The 23,442-nt window shown below is 54.3% G+C and overlaps 8 protein-coding genes across 8 annotated transcripts; 5 read left to right on the top strand and 3 right to left on the bottom strand.

Moving 5' to 3' along the window:
• Positions 1-837: 837 nt before the first annotated feature.
• PUNSTDRAFT_140908 (uncharacterized protein) lies at positions 838-3,698 on the top strand (the record flags this gene model as incomplete). Its single annotated transcript, XM_007379530.1, has 9 exons — positions 838-1,104; positions 1,166-1,263; positions 1,315-1,437; positions 1,491-1,624; positions 1,683-1,902; positions 1,963-2,066; positions 2,126-2,145; positions 2,197-2,439; positions 2,499-3,698. The coding sequence occupies 9 exons, from the start codon at positions 838-840 to the stop codon at positions 3,696-3,698; spliced, it is 2,409 nt and encodes an 802-aa protein (XP_007379592.1).
• Positions 3,699-3,769: 71 nt separating this feature from the next.
• On the bottom strand, positions 3,770-5,232 carry PUNSTDRAFT_130301 (uncharacterized protein; the record flags this gene model as incomplete). The annotated part of the gene is made up of 5 exons (XM_007379531.1): positions 3,770-3,893; positions 3,947-4,814; positions 4,867-4,957; positions 5,010-5,151; positions 5,210-5,232. 5 exons carry the CDS (start codon positions 5,230-5,232, stop codon positions 3,770-3,772), a joined length of 1,248 nt encoding a protein of 415 aa, XP_007379593.1.
• A 650-nt stretch (positions 5,233-5,882) lies between these two features.
• Positions 5,883-8,348, top strand: PUNSTDRAFT_124118 (MFS general substrate transporter; the record flags this gene model as incomplete). The annotated part of the gene is made up of 11 exons (XM_007379532.1): positions 5,883-6,078; positions 6,132-6,207; positions 6,263-6,470; positions 6,531-6,659; positions 6,715-6,841; positions 6,899-7,131; positions 7,189-7,391; positions 7,444-7,559; positions 7,615-7,730; positions 7,787-7,955; positions 8,015-8,348. The coding sequence occupies 11 exons, from the start codon at positions 5,883-5,885 to the stop codon at positions 8,170-8,172; spliced, it is 1,731 nt and encodes a 576-aa protein (XP_007379594.1). The 3' UTR covers positions 8,173-8,348.
• Positions 8,349-8,553: 205 nt separating this feature from the next.
• On the bottom strand, positions 8,554-13,203 carry PUNSTDRAFT_130303 (uncharacterized protein; the record flags this gene model as incomplete). The annotated part of the gene is made up of 9 exons (XM_007379533.1): positions 8,554-11,586; positions 11,639-11,878; positions 11,928-11,947; positions 12,004-12,104; positions 12,157-12,379; positions 12,428-12,561; positions 12,613-12,732; positions 12,789-12,880; positions 12,940-13,203. The coding sequence occupies 9 exons, from the start codon at positions 13,201-13,203 to the stop codon at positions 8,554-8,556; spliced, it is 4,227 nt and encodes a 1,408-aa protein (XP_007379595.1).
• A 359-nt stretch (positions 13,204-13,562) lies between these two features.
• PUNSTDRAFT_96705 (DUF757-domain-containing protein) lies at positions 13,563-14,739 on the top strand. Its single transcript, XM_007379534.1, has 8 exons — positions 13,563-13,712; positions 13,772-13,782; positions 13,833-13,863; positions 13,919-13,971; positions 14,027-14,167; positions 14,215-14,303; positions 14,356-14,384; positions 14,436-14,739. The coding sequence occupies exons 1-8, from the start codon at positions 13,668-13,670 to the stop codon at positions 14,556-14,558; spliced, it is 522 nt and encodes a 173-aa protein (XP_007379596.1). The 5' UTR covers positions 13,563-13,667; the 3' UTR covers positions 14,559-14,739.
• Positions 14,740-14,897: 158 nt separating this feature from the next.
• PUNSTDRAFT_59023 (timeless-domain-containing protein) lies at positions 14,898-19,092 on the top strand (the record flags this gene model as incomplete). The annotated part of the gene is made up of 14 exons (XM_007379535.1): positions 14,898-15,731; positions 15,783-16,143; positions 16,200-16,343; positions 16,400-16,491; positions 16,548-16,615; positions 16,682-16,873; positions 16,926-17,019; positions 17,101-17,199; positions 17,279-17,425; positions 17,487-17,636; positions 17,698-17,907; positions 17,972-18,140; positions 18,191-18,289; positions 18,344-19,092. The coding sequence occupies 14 exons, from the start codon at positions 14,898-14,900 to the stop codon at positions 19,090-19,092; spliced, it is 3,408 nt and encodes a 1,135-aa protein (XP_007379597.1).
• Positions 19,093-19,825: 733 nt separating this feature from the next.
• On the bottom strand, positions 19,826-20,486 carry PUNSTDRAFT_118095 (uncharacterized protein). The gene has a single exon (XM_007379536.1). It carries the CDS (start codon positions 20,343-20,345, stop codon positions 19,998-20,000), a length of 348 nt encoding a protein of 115 aa, XP_007379598.1. The 5' UTR covers positions 20,346-20,486; the 3' UTR covers positions 19,826-19,997.
• A 92-nt stretch (positions 20,487-20,578) lies between these two features.
• On the top strand, positions 20,579-21,530 carry PUNSTDRAFT_130306 (uncharacterized protein; the record flags this gene model as incomplete). Its single annotated transcript, XM_007379537.1, has 4 exons — positions 20,579-20,683; positions 20,740-20,946; positions 21,000-21,356; positions 21,411-21,530. The coding sequence occupies 4 exons, from the start codon at positions 20,579-20,581 to the stop codon at positions 21,528-21,530; spliced, it is 789 nt and encodes a 262-aa protein (XP_007379599.1).
• Positions 21,531-23,442: the final 1,912 nt, after the last annotated feature.

The raw sequence follows: 23,442 nt of genomic DNA on the forward strand, positions 1-23,442 counted from the left end.
TTGGATGCTTGATTGTATCTTAGCTATCGCTGCAGAAGGCCGCAGGGGCGGTTGAGTGGAGCGCGTACTGGTGATGTCGATGGGTTGTGGCTCTACGTCCACTATGCAGCATCACGTTCTGGTTCACCCTCAAGTTCTGACCGGCGTGCATACCGTGCGCACTGCACCGCGCGGAGCTACACTAAGTATGCCTCATTAGAGTGTATCTGCAGCACGGCGAAGTGGGGTGGAACTTTTACCATGCACTGGCGGGGCTCCCCGCGGACATCTTTGACCACTGCGGAGAACTTTTACCACCTGCAGATACACTCTATTACCGTGCGTACATCTTCGCGACGGGATTCAGATGTAGTCTGATGTAGTACCGTCTCGGCCAGGTCTGTGGATATCTTCTATGGGGGGCACGTTGCCGTATGTTTCCACCGTCCCGCCCTTGCTTGCATAGCCTGTCGAGGAGCTGCACGACTTGTGGGGTTCTTCCGGCGAGGAGATCCTCAAACAGTACTTCCACCCATGCACCGTGCAACGCGCAGACGCGTGTAGGAAAATACGACGATCTTTGCGCACCACGAGGCAGGGTCTGCGGGCTACTTCAGCCCAACGTGCCCGAGATAGAAGAGCTAAGTAAAGGGCAGGACCGCTCACTTTTGTGCAGGGCAGGAAACGCGCAGCCTCGTGGTGGGACTGCATTCTGCGAATGCTGTCACCGGCTCAAAGTTCTCATGCCTCGTGTCTGGCGCGCAACGGCAGCGCGACGAGATATTGTTCTGCGCAATCCCGCCCCGTCTTATATCAGGTAGGATCATTTGGACCTGCCTCAACTGAACCCACCACAACATGTCGTTTTCGCGTCGGTACTCCGCTCTCCTTGACGATGGCTCCCAGCTTGACTCCGGCGACGGACATCGCGATCACGCTACCATCACCGCGCCAGTTTTCACTGGCGAAGCACTTGCTCTTGCCGGAGAGAGTACCTTCCCGCAACATGCACTGTACGGGCGTGTGCTCGCTCAGGAAGCAACAGGCTTTGCCCCGACCATCCAATTCTCGGAGGTGCTCGTGAATTCGAATGCACCATTCAGTGCTCTGGTGTGCGGTGTACAAGTAAGCTCTTGCGATATCGCGATCACAGTTTGGGCCCCAACTGACACTTCCGTCTTGCTAGGGATCTGGGAAGAGTCACAGCACTAGCGTGTTGCTCGAGAGTTGCCTGATAAAAGATGACCGTGTAGGAACCTTACCAGCACCCCTAAGCGGACTAGTGTATATTTGATATATCTGTCTTTGCCCGCTATCAGCTAAAAATCTTCGCAGATTCCACTTTGACACAGCTGCTGGCGGGGGTGTCGTGCAACCGTGCGAGGCAGCATACCTTGCGTCATTGGATCCATATCGAGGCAAGAATGCTGTACCGCCCAGGGTAACCGTTTTGGTCTTGTGAGTCTCAATCCCGATGGGTTCGATGCATTACTGAGGTAATACACTCCCAGGCCGAATTCGCTCAAGGCCATGAGGAAAGTCTATGCAGGACTACCCGGTGTTGACGTTCAACCGCTCCATTTCGCAGCACAAGATATAAGTGCGGAGCGCCTTCTTTGCATGATGAAGGTAGACGGTGATACGCGTGAGTTTTGTGTCTGCCCTTCAGGGTTCGAGAGAGGGTTCTGAGGCCTCAAGCATAGAAATGCCTCTCTATATGGAATTCGTCATGGCTTACCTCCGATCAATGGACGAATTTTCCTACAACGACTTTCGTTGTGCTTTGCAGGAGCAGAGATTCAACCCTGGCCAGAAGGCCATGCTAAATTTGCGTTTGAGTCTGCTTGATGCGTGCTTGGAGGGGGGAACGGGCGCGAACCGCATCTCCACGCACTTCGGTCCGGGGAAATTAGTCATTATCGAGTAAGGATCACTCACGGGCCGATGGCACAGGACGAGCCTCACGCACTCTGGCGCTTTTAGCCTATCGTCACCATTTATGGACGCTGCATCGGCCTGCGGGTTCTTTGACATGATCCTTGGACTTTTCATCGAGGCAGACGTACGAGCCTCCGGCAAGATTATTGGTAAGATACAAACACCACATATTCTATCGCCGTCACTGACTGCTGTCCATACTCTGCAGTACTCGACGAGGCCCATAAAGTGAGCTGTCCTAATTCTCGTAAAGGCTCAAAATAAACAACCACGAGCCAGTATCTAACCGAACACGCATCATCTTCCCGCCTAACGGAATCCCTCCTGTCCGTCATACGGCAGCAACGGCATCTGGCCACGCGTGTGGTGGTATCGACTCAAGAGCCTACGGTTGTGCCCAGCAAATTCCTGGACCTATGTTCTTTCATCATCGCTCACAGATTCTCGTCACCTACGTGGCTGACGCATCTGCTGAAGCATGTCGCGGCCGGAGCGAGCAATGGGGATGGGTGGTTCTCGAAGGTAAGGATGTTTTGTTACTCGAACACTGGAGCAAGTTGTCTGATAAACTGGACGTGAAGATTGTTTCCTTGAGAACGGGTGAAGCACTGCTGTTCGCTCCGTCGGGGCTCAGTGTTCGTGAGATCCCGACCGGAACGATGGACGGGGTCGATCAAGCGATCAGCGTGTCCAGGAAGACTGCGCCGCTTGGGCCAGGTTATCTGCACGTGAGGTCTCGTCTACGCATCACTCGTGACGGCGGGCATTCCATGCTAGCTGTCCGTGATCCGGTGCTAAACACCCGGATCGGACCTGTCGCGTCGAGGACGGAATCTTCCTCTGCATCGAACATTCCGAATGCGATACAAAGTTCCATCCGCACATCGCATGCTTGGAAACGCGACGACGACGACGACAGTATTTCTCGCTCATCACGGAACTCTTGGGAGAGCTGTCATTCGCGAACGATGAGCCCCTTCGCCGCGTCAGCATCTCCGAGCTCCTTGACTTCGTCCGAGTCTATCCAATGCGACGCGGGTTTTTTGCAGCAGCCGCAGGAAACCCTCTCCACTTCCTCTCTGCACACTCCCACCGGCGCTGTTTCCTGGACAGTCACCGCTCCCCAGAACAGCCGTTTTCTGAAGGGATCATCAACGACGCCCGAGGCGTCGGACATGAACACGGTACATGATTTCAGGCCGCTCATAGAGATCCTTACCCATTCACCGGAGAAGAAGGCCACCCACAGGATGTTGAAACAAAGGATCAGAATCTCATACCCAGGCACACTTTCCAAGAAGAAAAAGGGGTTCGCGAAGTATCTCGATGCGGCCGTGGCCTCTGGAATCGTTACTCAGGGTGGCTCAGGAGCAGAGTCTTGGGCGCAGTTGAAGGACGATAGAGACTTGATCGACACTTGCAGTTCGTCGCCTTCGAAAGTACCCTCGACATCGACGTCGCGGGTGATAAGCGAATCCGTGCTCGCCATCTCGTCCAGCCCTTCGATGGACAGCAAAGCGACACCTGCGCACATCTCAGAGACTGTCGGAGGTTCTACGTCTCGTCCTCCCGTTCCTTCGGAATTCCAACCTCTTGTCAACTTCCTCGCCGACAAGAGAAGCGAGCGTGTTTCTTTCACTGACATCGGGTTAGCATTGACGAAGATGCGTCCTAAGCCTTACCATGGAAAGCTCAAGAAATATATCGAAAAGGCCGCAGACGCGGGCTTGTTGACGTGGGAATGGAACGGGTCGTATGGGTGGGCTCAGTTGCAAGATTGATGCGCAATTTGTACTATGTTGATTTGCGGACTGTATGTAAGATGTAATCGCAACACTCAGCCTTCAGCTTGTTAGCGACCAACTCCGTCAGCGTCTATTCCGAACTTCTTCAACTTTTCGAAGTATTTCTGTACGCGGCTGGCGACCTGTCGAGGAGTTCGCCTGCCGTTCATCGCTCGAGAAATTTTCTGCCACCTACGAAAGACGTCAGCAAAGCAGACGGTCCGAAAGAAACGAGGCAGTCGTACCTATTCTTCTCGCCAGCGGGGATTTCCTCGAGCAGGCGTTCGAGCTCGTGCTGTTCTTCAACACTCCAAGCTTGCTTGTACGTCTCGGGCTTTGGTTTCCCCGGCTTTTCTGTCTTGTTGTTGGTCTTAAATTTACCTTTTGCCTTCGAGTTCGTCTGCGCCTCGCTTTCGGGGTCCTTCTGTGCTCCGTCCACGTCCGTATCCGCATCTTCCAAGACAGAGTCTGATTCTACCTTGACCTTCTGTTTCGTGGTCGTCGATGGCGGTTTGGGCTGCCCGCGTTTGAATGTCGTCGGGTAAGACGGGGGCTCGGCCTTCTTGGTCGGTCTACGAGTACGCGCCGCGGGCACTGGGACGGAGGGTGCGGTGACCGCTTGAAGAGGAACAGTATCCGTACGCCCGTGCTGTCGCGCAGTGCCGACACTAGGCGTAGTTTCGTCAACCTGCATGGCGTCACCATCAGGCGCGCTTCCCCCCGTCGGATCAACGCCGTCCTTCGCGTCGATCCCGATGTCCACTTCCCCGCTCTCATCCTCGACGTCGCGACGGACGTAGACCCCACTCGGGCCACGCGGGCGCAGGCCACCTCCAGAATGCTCGCCGAAGAGCCGGCGCTGCTTCAGCTCGCGGATCTTCTGGCGCTCGATCTCCTTGCGCAGGCGTTCGGCGGCTTCCGCCGGGTCTTCTTCCTCGTCGGACGAGGGAGGGGTGATGTGCAGCCCGGAGAGGACGGGATCGAGGAGGGCGGTGCGGGAGGATCGGACGAGAAGTTGGAGGGAGGACGGGCTGGATTGAGGAGCGGAGGGATTATTGAGTCGATTCGTTTCCTCCGCGTGCGCGGTCGCGACTGCTCGGACGGGGGCGAGGTCTACGAGGCTGCATGAGAGACGCGACGATGGGATGCGAAACGAGTGACGTACCACGATTCTTGAACGCATCCCATCTGATGCCTTCAGGGACGGTTCCGATGCAGTCGGTGCGCGCGCTGAGGCGCATAGAGTCATCATGAGCCTGTGCGCATATAGTCAGGAACACAGCAGATGAAGAGAGCTGCACTGCGTACGCGTTGTGAGACAAGCTCGAGCGCGTCTGTTCCGGTGGATGACTGGATTTCGCGACGCAAGTTCTTGAGGGATTCTATGTCGGAGAGAGTCCTCTGGAGGAGCGCGGTTTGAGTTTGGATGTACGCCTCCAGGGCGTCCAAGCTGTCCGGTGATTCATTCAGCGTTCGGCAAGTCAGTCGATACGATAGCAGATAATCACGTCTGGGCGCGTTTATCTTCCATCGTCCCTGAGCAGACGACATCGGTAGGCGCTGGTCGCGAGTCGCGAGCACAAAAGTCGGCTGAAATCCAACACCGCCACCTCCTGAACGGCAAAGTTACAGTATCTCAGACGATCTTACTGGAGCCCTCGCTGACTAAGGAGAGGAGTACGGATTGGTGGTTGAGATGCCTCGTGGGAAGGAACACCGCCACTAGCGTAAGCTCGGAAGAAAGGCATCAGTCCGCCAGCCTTGCCTTCCTTCCGGATCGTAAGCCTCTTACCCGTCCGGGAGGTTTTCGTTGCCCAACCTACGCGGGCGGCCGCCCACAATGAGTGTCTGCTCCGCCTGACGCGCACTCAATTGCACGCAGGATAATGGCAGCGACTTGAATGGAACAGAGCGATCTGATCATAACTCGATCTCCGCTTTGGTCAAATCACGTCGAACAGTCTCGGAAATTCGGGGCATCCATGACTCCGCAAGAAGCCTCTCCAGGGCCTCCCACAAATCCTTCCGAGCGTGCACGGCTAGCAGCCGACCTGGACGCGCAAGCCGTTCCCGCCGTGGAATTGCGTTGGCAGACCGGCCATACTCTCACCGTAACAATATAAATCACGACGGCCCGGACGTCATCTTCCTCGTACCCTCCTCCCTCCGTTGACTTTAACGATGTCTCCCTCCACTCAAGACGACGGACGTACACTCACCGAAACACAGTCGCATCATGATGACGCTTCCAAACACGCACCCGAGACCGCGCCCGGTCCCCAGAGCCAAACCCTCCTCCACGGCTCAAAGCTCGTGATCGCCTGCCTCTCCCTCTTCGGCTGTATCTTCCTGGTTTCGCTAGACCAGCTCATCCTCAGTATGTACTCTTCCGGCTGCTTGCACATATCGCTGCTGACGCGTTTGGTTCAGCAACTTCATCTCCCAAGATCGTCTCCGATTTCAACGCTCTCGATGACATAGGCTGGATCACCACCGCCTACTTTGTGTATGTTCATCTACTGTGTTGCATTCAAATACACAAACTGATCTCTTCGATGCAGGGGCCAGGCCGCGTTCATGCTGATTTTCGGTAAAATCTTGGCGTTCGCGCCCACCAAGGCTGTCATCCTCGTCGCCATCTTCTTGTTCGAGGCAGGCTCTGCCATTTCCGGCGCGTCGCCCAACATGGACGTTCTCCTCTTCGGCCGCACGCTGCAAGGCGTTGGCGCTGCGGGCCTATTCACCGGTACCTTCGCCGCGATCGCCAACGTGAGTGTTTCATTTTTCCTTCGCCGCAAGTCCGATGCTGAGATATAATTTGGTCGCCAGATTACGACCCTGCACCAACGGCCTCGTGTCATGGGCATGGCTGCGATGGTCTTTGCGCTCGCTTCAGTCATCGGTCCTTTGGTCGGTGGTGCCTTCGCGGACTCTAGCGCGACATGGCGATGGTGCTTCGTGAGCAGCCCCCTTCTTACAAGGTCCCGCTCAACCACTGACACGAAATCAATAGTACATCAACTTGCCTATTGGTGGCCTAGCCGCGTTCATCATCGTTATCATTATTCCGTACGCGCCTGCTGCACCGTCTCCCGACGGAAAATCCGGCTGGCGACGTATTCCGGAAGTAGATTTCATCGGTGAGCTCTTTTTGTTGGCGTTGTCCCCGGGCGTGGTGCTCATTTGTGTCGTCTTAGGCTGTCTCTTGGTCATGGGCGCTACCGTGTGCTTCCTCGTGCCGCTCACCACCGGCGGCAACACCTTCGCTTGGGACAGCGCCGTTGTATGCACCCTTTTCCCGCTTTCCGCCGTCTTCTTCGTCGCGCTGCTGTTCTGGTGCCGATACCGCGGCGAGCGTGCTGTCCTCCCGTTGTTCTTGCTCCGCAACCGAAGCATGATCGGCGCTTCGGGTCACGCCTTCATGATCTGGGTACGTCTCCTATCTGCGAGATAAACAACACGGGATTCTGATGTTTTGATCCTGCAGGGTGGCATGATGATCTCCTCCGTGTTCCTTCCGTACTACCTTCAAGCCGTGAAGGGCGTTACCGCCACGCGATCCGCGATCGAGATGCTTCCATTCACCCTCGTCACCACATTCTCCGCTGCGTTCGCCGGCACGCTAATCTCGAAAACGGGCCACTTCTGGCCCTGGCTCGTCGCCTCTCCGGCTTTCGCTGCGATCGGATAGTGAGCTGACCGTTTCCCTAAGGCTTTGGCGCGTCCTTACCTCTTCTTGTAGCGGCTTGCTGTACACCCTGGACGTGGACTCGAGCATGTCGAAGGTTTACGGATTCCAGGTCATTACCGCTTTCGGCATCGGCGCGAGCATGCAGCAGAACATGTTGGTTCCGCAAGGTATGCAAGGCGCGCTTCTTCGTATTCTCGCCGTTCTGACGATAGCCTCACCCAGTCCTCTACCACGACTCACCGACCAACACCCGACTGGGCATCTCACTCGTGTCCTTCATTGCCTTCATCGGCCGTTCCGTCGCCATCTCCACCGCGTCTGCCGTCATGCTCAACGAGGTCAGTCCGGTTCACTCTCCGGCCACGGGTTTCATCGCTAACGCCTCATTGGCCAGGTTCGTAAAGAAGTCCCCAAGACGCTACCCAACGCCCCCGCAGATATCCTGAAGTTGGTCGAGAGCAGCGTCGAGGCCGTGCGCACTTTACCCGGTGAATACAAGCAAGGCGCGATCATCGCGTACGCCCGCGCACTCCGCGTCGCGCTCGTCATCGGTGTTCCTTTCAGTACGTCCTTTCATTCCTGTTGGTGCTTCATGGACACCGTGCTGACCGGATCCTCATAGCTGCCTGCTCCATGCTCGCCGCGCTTTTGATCACCCGGCAAAAGATGGTCAAACCTGGTCCTCCAGCGGACGACGCGGAGGCCAAGGCTGCCGTCGCACCCGTTGCGGAACCCGCCGCAGGCACATCGTCGGACTCTGCAGATGTTGAAAAGCACTAGAGCAATGACGCGTAAGGCATCAGAGAACACAATGAAATGGACCATCTCACGACACATGACACACACACACACACATGCATGCATCGGTATCCCTTGGCGTCGCGTAATACGGTGGACTTTTTATAGGATGCGAATCCGGATGATGTCTATAATAGACCGACCCAACGACGCTCACCGCTCCATATTTAGTATATTCTGCGTATATAATCTCGTGTATTTTTGCATTACATGGAATATATTTCAGTCGATATGAAACACGTTGTGGACGGAGGCACAAATACAATGATATCGGGTTCAAGATACAAACGATGGCGAAACCTAGCTTGCCTACGGGGAGAAGGGCGTTCAACTCAGCGTCCATGCTTCGAAGGCCTGTCCGATCTAAAGACGCACTCTCGACGTCAAGCATATGTGATCAGATACGGTGCGTACGAGACCATGAGATTCATACGTCTTGATCGTCCCGCTCACTTTCTTCAGCTGTATCCCGTAATCGTCAACCAGTCTTCGCGTAACAAGTCCGATGAGCAAGCGTTCATCGAAGCGCAAGATCTGGATCAAGGGGCAAAATCTCTCGATCGGCAGGATTTCCACCCAGTCATCTTTGCTGGGGTCCGACATACGTAAAATCCGTACGGCTGCTGCATCCGATAAATATTTGTTGAGCTTGCCTGTGGGATAAGGGCGAGAACCTAGACGGTCAAAGAAAGCTTCAATGATGGACCGAGAGATTCGTCTGGGATGATGTTCAGCGAGAAGACGAGCGACGGGTTGAAATATCCCCAGGTCTGGAAGTAATGGTGACCAGCTGCAATTGCCTAGCCCTTCTTGCCGCCCTGGGGACTTGTCCTTCACCCCCTGTTCGGTGGGTGTCAAGGCTCGCGGAACAGGTGCTTGCGTGGGTGTCGTCATGGTCTGCGCTACTGGTTCTTGCGATAGCAACGCGTGTAAGACCGCCCTTGATTCTACTGCCGCACCCGCGTTCGCAGCCAGGAGATCTTGCATAGAGTTTGTGAGGCCGGCGCAACCCAGCGTCACATCCCATTCAACCACACCGGACTGGCCGAAACGCTGGAGGTAATTTCCATCGATGAGTGGCATACCCGTGCCAGCAAATCGAACATTCCCGCGTTGCGCCAATTCCGACACCGACGGTCGCTCCTGTCCTTCCTTGCCGAAGTTGATTAAGGTCCATACTAGGGGACAAGCATGATGGAGCGTAACCTGCATGCAGGTTTGACCCTCCTGTATGTCAATTAAGTACAGCTGACGAGCATCCGTCAGATATGCCCCGTCCCGCCGCGTCGGGTCGAAGGAAGGTATCCTCAATGCGAGATGCCGCAGCACGTCGCGAACTTGCGTCACCCGTTTGCCAACGGCGGCATTCTGGATCAAGAGGTAAACCAACGGCGAAAAACGGGTCCATGCGGATTCCGCGTCAGTTTGGAAGCTGCGCTGCTCTTTTCGTGGTGCAGGACTCGTTTCACTCCCGGCTGCGAGGACAGCGTCGCCATCGTGAGCCTTGGTAGAAGGCACGAACATCGTAGCCAACGGCGAAAGGCCGCGTGAAGTGCATTCCGATATTGCTGACTCTTCGCTTCCATGTAAGGTTACGGGAGGGACCACGCGCGCAACGGAAGATATCGTGGCCGCTTCTCCGACGTCCACTGTCCGAATAATCGACACCTGAGTTGTATCGGACTGGTCGTCCTCGTCACCGTCGGCCTCAGGATCGACGGTTTTTGCGAGGGCGATGCTGAGCGCGTCTGTTCGATCAAGATCCTCGAGCACGTCCGAGTCAACTTCATCGGCGACGAGCTCTAATCTCTTGTCGTGGAGGCGAACGAGGCCCATGTGAATCGCAGCCTGCAGATATGATTCGAAATACCGGAAAGCAATGGTTCCAGGGAATGCCAACTCAATCCCACGCGCAATGACCTTTTCCGGCGAAGGTTGACGGATGCCCTCAGCACGCAGGCCAAGAAGTACCCAGATAAGGGGCCCCATGTTGTGTAAAACAACGTATGAGTCATGGTCAGGGCCCTTCACCGCGATGAGCGACAGGCTTACGGCACCAGAGATATATCTGAGGAGCCCCATGGTGGTATGCGGTGGGTTGGAAAGGCCGTTCAAGTGGTCGGCAAGTTGACGTAGTGTGACTCGACGAACGCCGGCAAGGCGTTTGAGCTTGAAGAAGTCTATCAAGGGAGAATAGAGCGCGATATACCTTGGCTCAGACGCATTCCGAACATTCTCCGGTGTTCGAGTCGTGAGGGAGGTGAGATAAGGCTCTGAGTCGGCACTAATTCTTGAACCAGGGAAACCCTGAGCCATTCCGGCGGTGTGTTCTGGGGTTCTAGCATCGTTCGCAAGCCTGAATGCCGGTGCTGTGGGGTTAAGTGGAGAGCTAATGCGTGGGGATTCCGTTCCCAAAGATTTTCGAGTCGGTGTCGATTTCAGGTCATCCAGATCGACTCGTGAAACTGCTTGCGTATCTTGTCCATCGACAGTGCCTGCGATGGGCGTCGCCAGTCTCATACGACCCGCATACAAGTCCCATTCTACGACACTTTCGCGTCGAGCGTCCATCAAGCGGCGAAGAGTCATACGGGAGTCCCATGTATCAGGGAAAAGGCTGCGTCCACGAGCTTCCACGTCGACTCTCTTAGGATGAAAGTCGCCTTCCGCATGCAGCAATTGCAAAATGAACACGAGATGCCCATACTTGGCCCAACGAAGGGCGGGTGGCTCGGATCTGATTCCCGCTTCTAGAATACCCTCATCGATCGCACTTTTGATGTAGGCCGTAACGTCTTCAGCAGGCCGGAGAGGCGAGCATGGAAGAGAAGCGAGATGGTCATCCAAGATACTCCAGGGTATACTGGTGCCTCTACGCAACTCCTCCTTGTCAAGAAGGCTGACGAGTGGCAAGAAACGGTATTGTGCTGTCCATATCTTGCTATCAGCTGGCTGAGGGGCCTCACTGGCAGATGACCTCGTTTCCCGCCGCCCAGACGTTCCCAGGACAAGAACAGGACCGTCAACATCAAGACGATTTTCATCGGCGATTTGTACAGATATGGTTGTGGCATGTGTCTCCGGAATGAATCGTTGACGCTGGTTCTCCTGCGCTAATATGGGGGGAGTAGAATCGGCGCTTGAATCCGCTAACGAGTCACTGTCGACCGTGAGTGGAGGAGAGGAGAGCCCCGCAAACGCCGCGATCGCTTGCCGCTCGTGAGATGCATAAATGTTGGCGATGGGAGTGGAAGAGGTTCTCGGCCGGACAACCAGATGGCCCATTCCAAGACGGGTGACATTTGTGGTCGAGCCATCTTGCCCAAGATCCCCGTTCCCTACTATTGCCGCCGTAGGTGCTAACAGGATCGCCTCTCGATCCGTCAAGCCAATAAGCTTCAGCGAGGTTAGCGTAACGTCAAGACCAAATGATGACCGCAAGACGTACCTTCCGAAATATGGCATCTCTTTCGTGAGAGTTCACCGGCACATGCTGCATAAGGTACTTGAACCAAGAAGGGGAACTGATCCTATGCAGGAAAACAGCGGAAATATGCGGCATCAGCCGAGCTGGTACCGCTGGTAGCTCAGCCTGCGCGATATAAACACTGGTGCCGTATCGAGTTGAATCTCTCATGATACTCTGGACAGTCTCCGTGAATGTGGTATTATCGACGCCATCTGCGCTCTGGTATCGTGGTGAGCGATTACATCTGAACGAAAACGTCCAGACATACTGCATATATATTTTCGAGCACTAGGGCGAATTTCCCATGAGAATAGATACGATAGGCTGGATCCACTGATGTTCACCTAGAACTTTGTGCGTTATCGAGACGCAACTCATATATACAACGGCAACGAGTTCCAGAAGTGCCATGACGCTATCAGTATCCAGGAAAGGTGAAGCTAGGCTATCACAGTTGTGTGTCAGAGCCCGCTTGACGGAAAACTGAAGCTGCCTACTGGACGATTGTCAAAGAACCATTTGAAACTGTAGCTTCAGGTGTAGGCTTTGTCGATGACGACGCCGTACACTCCCGCAGGAGAGCCAAACGACAGCGCATTTGTGCGGACTCCGCTGATTCTGACGGAAGAGCTTCTATCGTAAGAGCGAGTGCCTCGTAGTCATATTCTTTCAGTGAATATAGAAAGGCATTCAGACATTGTACAGCAGGTGAGAACGCGCCTAACGGAGCATGGTCAGCAACATTCGAGCTCAGTGACCGCAGCGCACCATGGCAACCATTAGGACGGAAATAACGCATGAGCCGTTCCCCTGTCAAATCTTGGGCTTGAAATTGCAGTGCTCGTACTTCAACGTCCGGGTGATTTGCGTACGTCCTCTGCATGTATGTTAATGAAGCCGGCCTGTGCACACAGTTAAGACCTCGGACTTTCTAGGCTGCGATCGTCACATACAATACATGAATTGAGGCCGTCGGTGCCTTCCCATCAGGCGTGCGAGCATCGTCGTTTCCGAACAAGGACGCAAGAGAAGAAGGACCAATGGCAAGCCCCGTACTTGGTTCCACGCGGAGTCTATACAAGGCGTGGTCAGAGGGCTCGGGCATTGGGGCTTCTCCGGGGAAACGTACGCAAGGACACTCCGGGTTCTTTGACCTTGGCGAGGCTCAACCGTGAGCGCATTCTCAACCAAAGCCGCCAGCGTCATCTCGCGTCCAAAGGTCTGCAACAGTCGCTTCTTAGGACACGTATACCCGCAAGCCATGAGGATAGCCCGCTTACGGGTAATCCGGAGACAAGCGCATGAAACGGCACATTCGAATTCGAGAAAAGGGCGGTGCGATTTTTGACGTTCGAAAAGCCGTCCTCTTCACCTTGTACCAAGGGGTCCAAGGCTGATCCATATAATGACAGACAACGGGAGATATCCTCGCCTAAGACGTGGATGGCCTCGTGCGTAATGAGCGGGGCGGATGCGAAGGTTATACGTTCGGAAGCGTCGTCATCGCAAAGCAAGTCCAGCTCAGAGTCAAGCTGAGAATGCATGATACAACGTGAGAGAACCCTCTCGTCCGAGGCTCAGATGGCGAATGCCAAGTGCCGGCTCATACGTTTCCTCCGTCGTTCGTCGTCCATGAGGCGGGATGATCACGTGTACGTTGTGGATGCTGTCGCAACATCCCGATCCGTGTCAGACGGAGCCTTGAACCCTCGGCGGGTCATGAGCAGCGTGAGGGGGGCCGCCATTGATGTTGACCTTGGAAGGGTACTGAGCAGGCATTGCGTATCGGAGGCAACATTACCAAGTTTTACGCGTAGCGGCGGATCAGACGCCGATAAGATTAGATGTTCACGGCACAGCCTCCGACCATACGGTTCATCCCTGTTCATCCACGTCGCCGCCGCCGAATTCCGCTGGCAACTTGTCTCGACCCAACATCTGATCCTCTTCCTCCGCCTTACTAAAACCGCCACCCTCGGCGCTTGCATCCACCTGCTGCAACGCCATCATGTCTCAGCCTTTCGACCCGAACACGGCCCAGAATGCCATCGAGGTTCGTGTGCACGAAAGTACTCCAATCCTGCGCGCTGATGCAGCCTATCTGGCTTCCAGATTGAAAAACAGTATGATCTGCCGAATATACCACCCGATTCTGTGCTAACTGTTACGAAAGGTTTGCTGTGAGGGCCGTCGAGCAGGCGCAGGTAACATTTGACGTATTGGGCTTCAGCGGTTGGCGGCGGCTGAGTATATTCTCAGACGTACTGGAACCTGATGGAGAGAGTCAATCCTCGGGAATTGAAACTCACGAGGTATTCTCCCCCTGTTGTGAAGAAGCCATTGTCGACTTTGCTGATGAAGCACTAGCTACGACGACGAAATATTTGAACACACTATGAAAGCGTTCCCGGAGCTTGCAGAGGACAATTACGCGAAACTCATCGTGATTGACGAGGACTGGATGAAGAGCAAGGACGGGAAGACTCGTTGGCGGGACTTCATGATGGCGTATGTGCCCCACACTCGCACGCTGCATGGTCTCATCCTCGACCCAGCTACGAAAAGAAGATCAAGGACTACAACTTCGGATCTCTCATAAGAACGGACTGCCGCGATGAATACGGCGAGCGAAACACGATCTTTGGTGTGTTCCAAGCGAGGCTCCTCCGCCCACCGCAATGTTGATGGCTTTCTAGTGACACGCATACAATTCTACGCCTTTGAGGTGCGTTTGTCACTCATTGCTGGCGCGGGAGCTCGTTGACACCGTGCATAGATCGCACGCAACAGGTTGGGCCTAAACGACAAGGCGCATGAAATTGCTAAGGCAGAAGCTGAGAAGGAACGGATCAAGGCTGAGAAGGAGAAGGCCAAAAAGAAGAAGTCAGGAGCATCATAACGCGCTGCGGCAATCGTTGCGATACTTACCTCCGCCGTTACGGTATATTCGGGGCACATTAGTCGACACGGCATATTGTAACTTGTAAAAGTATCATCATAGGACACAACCGCAGGCGTTGTTACTGGTAGCCATTACGATTACCCTGATAGCACGAGTACTCGGTTTGTGTCAGGGCGACACGGACAAGACGGAAGCTGAATACTGTAGTATGTAGCTTATAGTCATAAAATTCCGCCTTGACGCGTCTCCGAAACGAGCGCGTCGCGCCAAAGACGCGTCTGGTCACGTTCACGTTTTGGCCATCCCTTTCCTCCTTCCTCACCGACCTCAGCAGCCATGGACAACGAAATAATCGACCTCTCGAATGCATTGGACTCTGATGACGAATATGACGACGCCGAGTACAATTCGCGCCGCGCCGTCCTGGAACCCGCCATCCGCAGCGTTGTCGATGCGCTTGGCGGCGTCGAATCCGGCGTATACCGACTGGGGGACGAGTGCTACGGTTGTCTCAAAGACCTCAAGAAGTTCTGGCGCAAGGACGACACGGACGACGACAGGACAGTAGCGCGTATCTTGTTCGAATGTCGCGTCCTGCCCAATGACCTCGTTCCCATCCTCCTCGAGACCGCGGGAAAAGGCTTTCTGGAAGACAAACGTGCCATTGCAGTAGCAGATTTATGTTGCGCCATGACCTGGCCGATAGACTTGGCAGAGGAGCTGAAGGAGCTCGATGAGCAGTTGGACAAGGGCGCAGACTACACGCAACTCCTGTTAAGCCACCTCCACTACAAAGCCGCGCTGCTCAAACCGGGCGTGTTCAAAGCCCTTATTGGGATTGTATTCCCCTGCCTAGCTAAGGATGCGAAGCAGCGCAAGGAACGCGATGCACAGGTCATCAACCTCGTCCTCCATCTCATCCGAAACCTGGCGTTCATCAAGGATCTGCCCGTCAACGCGCATGCATCTTCCGATCTCGCTGAGTATGCAGGTCTTCAGGCAAAGCTCATCCGCGCCCTCCAAGAAGCTCACGCGTTTGACTTGCTCCTCACTATCTCATCGAATGCCAAGGAACCACTCTTCAATCAATGGAATACCATCGTCCTGGAGATATTTTACTTGCTGTTCCGAGGCGTCGATCCCGCGTCGCTTGCTATGGACCAGACGAAGGTAGGCTTGCTGCCCAACAACTTCGTGCTGTCATTGATGGCTTGATCATAGCAACCTGCGAAAAATCTCTCGCGCCTACTGCTCATCGAGGACCAACGAAGACGTGATTACGCCCGCAATGCTGCTAGTAGACACTCACGCTTCGGAACTACTATCTCGGTCAAGCTTAATCCGAAGAAGGCTGCCCAGGACGCTGCCGCTCCTTCTTCCACCGACCAAGCTTTCGTGTTACATCGTCAGCAAGCTATCACGAAGGAATCGGGCGCGGTTCTCGACATGGCAGCTGCAAAACGTAATAAGACGACCAAGGGCAAGAAGATAGACGAGCTCGCTAGGGAGGATAACTTGAACCTAGAGGCCCGTGACGTTCTGAAGCAGGTTGCTGAGAACTTCGTCGAGGCGGGGTTTAATCGTGGGTTATCACTCCACTCTGGCGCGCAGCAAACTATACTCAACAGACCTATCTAGCCCTCCTGGCGAGCCTACTGAAAGATATCAAAGCGGAGCGGCCTAAGATCTCAGAGAAAGACCATCTCAGGCTGCTCTATGTTACCAAATGGTTCCTGGCCTTCTTTCACGAAGTGCGTTCGGAACGGAGCAAGCGTGGCAGTGGTGCGTTGCGGTATATCGGACGGGACGCCGGAACCTGATCACACGACATGTCTTAGACCAATGGAGCTTCGGATTGATCGCTGAAGTCACGGAGCGAGGCTGGATCGTATGGGTGCTAAAGCGCATGCGTGAAGCTGTTGAAGAGAAGGTCTGACCTCCTTAGAGTCTGCGCGCTGGTGAAGGGGACACTGATATGTTCTTTAGCCGAAGGCATGGAACGAGCTGCAAGCGGGAATAGAATGCCTCACACAGCTGTTGCTCCTGATCGAGAGGTATGTGGTCCCGTGCCCGGCATCTTGGACGATCCGCGTCTCAAGTTATTCCCGCCATGTTACAAGCATGCAGTCTGTATCGGATACCGAACCGGACGCCGAAGATACCACCGAAACGGCGAATGTTTTACAGCAACAGATCATATACAACGGCGAGGTCCTCGATATAGCGTTCGAGAGCCTGCGAAGCTACAAAGAGGGTACACAGTCTCTAAAGTACTTGGATTCGAGCGTAGCTTTAGGATATATTCTGCTCAGGTAGGCCATCGTCTGGTTCAGAGAAAAGCGCGGGCTGATCATGGATGTTTAGGCTGCTGGAGAAGTGGGGAAAGAGAGGTACACATGAGATGTACGTAAGGAAGAAGGCAAAGGCCCGAGGAAAGAAGAAGGCCGCGGGTACGTCCGTCCACGTTGCTGTGCGCATGCCTGGTCAGGTGTTGATGGTGATTCAACGTCTCGTGCTCGATCTAGGCAAGTTAGTCGAGGAGGGAGAAGGAGTACCTGACGTGGAAGATATCGAGCCCGATAGTGCCGACGAAGAGATCATCCGCGAAACCATGTTCACGTTCGAAACGTTTGAAGCTGTGCGTCAGCAACTATACAGGCTTCTGGGCCGCAGGTCTGAGTGGCCCATTGATTACTGATAATTTCCGTCGTCGACAGCGATTTGCGCATGCCGAGGTGAATAATACGCTTCTAACGTATTTGGCTCGGTACAAGGAGTTTCAATCGGCCGAGAGCATGAAGCGTGTGGTCAGCCTGTTGCATCGTCAGGCGGTCCGGACCAAAGCCGAAGGACTCTTCTTCAAGGTCCGTATCTGATGCTGCGCTGGAATCTGCCGTTTATAGTGTATACCCGGGCCTTGTGCAGGTCTCAACGCTAGACCTGTTCAAATCCATACTTGCCAACCAGAAGTCACTCCCGAAAGAACAGTCGTACAAAGACTTGTTAAGTCTGATCAATTACGTACTACGCAAGTTCTTCAAGGCGGTGGAAGAAGAACCTTTCTTGGTAATCGAGGTAAGTCGATTTGTTTTTGGCTAACGCTGCACTTGGCGCGTGCTAAGGTGGTGGTGGACAGGCATGGTTCCCCAAGAATCGGGGTCAATGGAAGCAATTCTCTAGCTGGGAACCCGAGAAGAAGGAGAAGCGGTACAACACGGCGGCAGACGCGCGACTCCCACCTGACGTGCAGGTCAAGAGAGGGTACACATGGAGCGAACAAATGGGAATCGCCATTAAGGCCCTAATCGAGGATGGTAAGGAAGGACTGATCGACTGGGTCAAGAGCGTAAGTAATTCGCCTCACCGTTCGGCAACTGATTCGGCAACTTCCTGACAATCGGCTGTTTCAGATTCTAACCCTCACCATCGGTCAACGGCAACGAGTTGTTGAGGATACGGACGGATCTTCGTCGAGGGATGCAGAACACGGGGACGATCTCATGGACGGACCTGACGAAGAAGAGAGGGTCGGCCGAACAGGTCCATCGGAACAAGCCATTGCGAAATTCACAGATTACCGTATGTCTCATGACCTGCACAACGATGTCAACCTCTCACCAGCGACCAAGTGATCCCTTATGTCAATGATGAACAAGCCGCAGCGGCAACCAAGAACCCGCAGCTAAAGCTCGTCTTCCGACTCCTCGGCTTTACAGTTGTAAATGAGGGTAAGCCCAAACCTCGACTTCGTTGAGCGATCGCTGATGTCACTGTTGGATCAGATGCTGACGAGGTGGAATGGCAAGTACCCGCAACTGTTCTACCTGCGGCACTGCAGCGCTCCCTCTCTGTGATCTGTCAGTTCTTGGAGAACCCGATAGATCTGGAAGGAAAGAAAGCGGCCGATATGCTTACAAGAAAGACCAGGAGGCGCAGAAGGGCGCGATCAACATCTTCCGACCAGAACGAAGATGACACGCAGAGAGCGACGCGCAGGGAGAAGAAGCATAAGGAGGAGGTGAAATACAAATCGGCAGCCTTCATAGAGGACAGTGACGACGAGTACGGCGACTGGGACACCTTCCTGGAAAAAGAGGCCGCTCTGCGGGCGAAGACCGCCGCAGCATCTGCTGGAGGCGGTAGTGGCACGATGAAAGCGACGGGCACGAAAAAGCGACGCAAAGTGGCCGTCGAGTCTGAATCGCGGGGTGGCGGTAAGAAACGGACCAGGGAACGGGAACCCGCTGCAACGAACGAGTTGGACCTAGAGCTACCTTCTGACGGGGATGAGGCCGCGCCCGTCTCTGAAGAGGTCGAGTCTACTCCACCATCGAAAGAGCCCGAAGTTCGGGCTCGACCCAAACCTCGACCTATAAAGCGCACGTCGCATTCATCGCCGCCTTCTCCTAGCACTGGTATTCCAGCCTCTAAGTCGTCACCTACGACCCCAGATCAAGCGGAAGATGACGAGTTATTCCTGGGAGCGCCGAAGAAGAAGAGCCGCGTGGTTTTGTCAGACGACGAAGAGTGACGGAAACATATCCCAAGCTGCGGATCGCATACTCTAGAATCGCATACTTCGCGGATCGATGTTCCGTGTCGCCTCTCATGTCTGCATGGGCAATTTGACGAGGCGATGGTCATAAAACAGAAAACTTGATCATATTTTCGCCCGCCGTGCGAGAGACGTTCCTTGTGGCTGGCAGAGTCTGACCATGACGATCACATGGCCGGTGCCTCGGCGACTCATCCGTTCGCGGCCGTTAGCTGGATCTCGACTGAACATCGAGCCTAGAGCCAGGGCTCTGAGCAGCCGCCGTGTCATGCAAGTTAGGTGCAACCGTGCACGGAGTCCCATCTGATTCCGACCCGATAAGAAGACGACGGCAAAGATCCAGAGAAGCTCGGTACCGGTGGTCCTACAATAGAGCAAAGTGAGTACCACGCTGCAGTCTCACATACGCCTGATGGGGAGGGATACTCTTTACCTAAGAGGCGATGAAAGCGTCTACGTCTCATCTAGCAACTATGAGAGCTCACCATTCACCACTCGACGGCACATTGATTGCTGACCAAACGAACGATGACCTCGGACATGTCTTCAGGAGCATCTTCTAGCATACAGACAGCGGCTAGGTGCACGATCACTTTCTTTCCGAGGCCTGCAAGAATTAGGGACCTCACGGCACGCACAGCAATCGCAGGAGTGCGCCACCAACAGATATCAAAACTCCATCGGCACACTCAACACGACCCACCCGACAGCGGAAGCAACACGGGGATCAATTCATTGTAGGGCATGTTCGACGGTAGCGAAGCATCTCGACAGGATGCAGTCAAGAATCTATACATACAGGTCCTTTGCACGCTGCAGCGGTCCGGTCGTTCGGAGATTTGGAAGATCGTAGCGCGGACCTGCCGTGGAGTGAACAAGTCCTAAATCGGACGGTGTGGGACCCTCCGCTCATCTGCACGAGGCATGGTCCCGTCTACGGCAGAACGCAGGCGTTGGGAGTGGTCGTGTTCACTCGTAGCATCATCAAGCATGCTGGGACCGTTGCCCAACGCACGAAGAGCTTGCCGACGGTTCTCGACCATTTGACGCTTCATCGACACGTCTCCTCCGTCCCGAGGACCGTGCACCGAGCGAATCGCAACGCCGATGTCCAGGTCACCCCGATCAGAAAAGAGAACAGCTTGAGAACCCATCCGACGCGGACTACCGCAGGTCGCCGAAATCCCAGGATCTTTGACACCAACGAAGCCCCGAACCTTATCGTTCATCTCACATTCACAGCATGCGGACGATTATGTCAAACGCGCCAATCGCACAGTTGTCAAGCACGGACGTCTGCGAAGTTTCCGAGTCTGGATTCTCGATCGAGCGCGTCGTGTCAGGTCGGTAACATGTCCGCAGTATATCCCCAAAATCCCAATGCCCGGTCTCGCCCTTTATAAGCAGCGGACGGAGTTAGCTGTGCAGCGCCGCGTTAATCTGTTCCTCCCTTACGTTACACATGACGCCCTCCGGCGCAGAATCCTCTTCTGATCGACCCGAGCGTTCGCGCAACGCTCAAGCACAGGCTCGACACAGGGCCAAAAGAAAGGCATACGTTCAAAACGTGAGTTGTTGCTTCATTCTCGTGCAGACCACCTAGCTCATTTGTTATCCCATCAGCTAGAGCAGACGGTTTCAAAGCTTCAGTCGGTGCTTGGCGTTACGGCAGACGAAGCTGGCAACCTCCCCACGCCGCTTGTCCGCATCAAAGAATTACAAGAGGAGATCCTCCGCCTCCAATGTCAGAACGACGGTCTCAGACGACAACTTGAGGGTTGCCGTTGCCGCACCAGGCGCTCGGCTGGCTGGCACTCGAACGACGAATTTGTAAGCACGGCTACACTGCAAGCGTCTCACTTTCATCCCAATCCCTATCACAGGCTTCCGCGACGCCGCACTTCAATAATGAATTGCCCGCTCAGATGAGTAGGGGCGGCAACACGGGCGACATGTTCTCGTCTTCGTATCGCAGTCCAACCCACGAGTTGCCGAACCCGATTCATGCCACGAACGCGAGATCGGCCACGCAGTATTCGCCCACAATACCGGTCTTTCACGTACCGGACACGCCTCTGAGTCCGACTTCGGAGTCCCCGTATTCTGCCAGCAAGAGCCCCATGCCCGGCATGCGACCAACTACTCTGGCGTCACCGGTTTTATCGCCGCCTTTTTCGCATGTGCAGCCTGGTTCGTCAGTCCATTCTCATTCTGGGATCAAAGTAGAAGACGACTTCAGGGTATTTATTAGATCATCTGTGATGTCTACCGGGCTGACCATCGGGATTGTCAAGGCGGCGTCTCACCACCATGCCCAGCAGAGCGATGCATCGATACTACCATACCCCCAGATCCATCCTGATATGGGATATTGGCACGCGTATTCCGCGGAGCGGCACCCGATCCGAACATAATCCCGCGCATTTAGTAGGGTCATCTTGTGTCCTCAGCAACTGGGGCTTGGACTCATACACGCATACGGCTGTGCACATGGGTGGACAGAGCGCGACCTTGTAACAACACCATATTTCCTCTGCATTCTCTAGGACACTTCGACAAAAAGGTCTGGTTGCGTATTCTCAATATCCAGATGTATTTCTTGGGCAGTTCATCACGATGTTCTCGGCTTGTGATGTAAGGTGTGCTCGTCGCCACTGCTCGTCGCCGCCAGTTCCCACCGAATGGGCCTCACGTTGAAAATAGCCAAGTTCGCCGCGCTCTTCTCGACGCTAGCCCGTTTCGGGCGGTGCCTTGCTGCAGGTCTCCTGACGGCCATGACACACCCCGAGCCCGATCCCTGGTTCCATCGGCAATGCGTAGATCGCCGGAGAAGCGGGACTCGCGGGTTGCGAATTGCACTCACGCCGACGGCACGTTGCTCCGATTGGAAAATCAAATACTCCGTCGCCATCTCGTTCTCTCTCGACGCTGAGCTGTCGCCAAGGTTTCTCAACTTGTATCCAACCCGTTTCGCAGCATGGTCATTAGTGGTGCTTGTTCTCTGGTGACAGACTTGAGAGCCTGACGGGAGGACTCGTCATCGCCGGTTCGCGGTTTGGAAGCGCCTGCAGGCTTCGAAAGGTCATATACCCGTGAATGGTGGGTAAATCTTATGGATGTCACGACTAGAATGTAACATGTAAAAGCGACTGTTCCATCCCTGACATACAACGATGTTCGCGACATGTCAACCGTACAGTGTTCCATTATCAAGCAGCCTGAAAACTCGTATACATTCCGCAAACAAGCGCCATCTATCGTTAATATACGTCAGACGGCAGTGATACCGCATTAGCTCCAGAGCTAGGAGCATGGTATCTTGAACGTCTCAGTAACTTGACCTCGGCTTTTCAACGCGCGCTTGTCGTTGATCGGTACACTTACCGTCTGAGATTTACACGTGGAACGAATGGTATTGGCACAAGAAGAGAGGGACAGCGCGAACTAGCATACAGCAAAAAAGACGGACCATTACGAGGAACGTAGTATACACGCTGTCAGTTGCCTGGAACTGCTATGTCCTGCGGAGTCTTATTGACTCGTCCACAATACCGCTATAGAACAGGAGGCAGGTTCAAAGCTGCAACATCATAGATATGCATCCATTCTTCAAGGTATGTTGCATTGTTCGCATCGGTGTATGCGCCTGCCAGTCATGCATTACACATACAGTACGCTAAAATTGGGTAATACATAGAAATAGAAGCTTCTGGTACTATATATATATATATCTCAATTGCACCTTCTATTCTACTCGTTTGGGAGCGCGAAGGCCACGCAATGGAAAGGAGTTGGACATAGGGTGGTCCATCATGATGTTCTTCATATGGTTGAGAGGGTCGCGATGCTACGGCCCCGCATGGACTCGGCCAAACTTGAGGGGCTCGGAGAAGCTCACTCACGTTCTGTGCGATCCGATCCGCGGTCAATGATGGACGGAAGCAGAAACGTGAGTAGATTAACTGACATCATGGGGCGGGAGTTCCTGGGAGTGAAGTGAATGGTATCTGACCGTTTGAAACGAAGCATTGGACTTGATCAAAGGCGAGGAGGCACTGATGCAAGGCATTCAACTCCATTTCCAACGGTGTGATACAAAAAGTGACATGCGATGTCTCGCCAGTTTGTGCGAAGGAATGTCTCGCGAGGTCATCGTAGGACAACACACGGAGCCAGAGCAAAGTTGTCTGAAGAAATGCAAAGACCCATGTATTCTGCAAACATGCCGTTCTCCAGTGTAACTGCGCCTCTTGTCTCAACGTTGCACCTAAAATTCCTTTGAATATGCATGGCGTCCGCCGTACATCTATCCTTAGATTCGCGACT

This window comes from Punctularia strigosozonata (assembly GCF_000264995.1).
Source record: "Punctularia strigosozonata HHB-11173 SS5 unplaced genomic scaffold PUNSTscaffold_1, whole genome shotgun sequence".
Lineage (NCBI taxonomy): Eukaryota > Fungi > Basidiomycota > Agaricomycetes > Corticiales > Punctulariaceae > Punctularia > Punctularia strigosozonata.

Excerpts from the sequence above, each read along its gene's own strand:
- PUNSTDRAFT_96705 (XM_007379534.1), top strand. The coding sequence starts at position 13,668 with ATGTCTCAGCCTTTCGACCCGAACACGGCCCAGAATGCCATCGAG. Across the intron at positions 13,864-13,918 it reads GGGCCGTCGAGCAGGCGCAG|ACGTACTGGAACCTGATGGA; the intron begins GTAACATTTGAC and ends GTATATTCTCAG. Across the intron at positions 13,972-14,026 it reads CGGGAATTGAAACTCACGAG|CTACGACGACGAAATATTTG; the intron begins GTATTCTCCCCC and ends ATGAAGCACTAG.
- PUNSTDRAFT_118095 (XM_007379536.1), bottom strand. The coding sequence starts at position 20,345 with ATGAACGATAAGGTTCGGGGCTTCGTTGGTGTCAAAGATCCTGGGATT.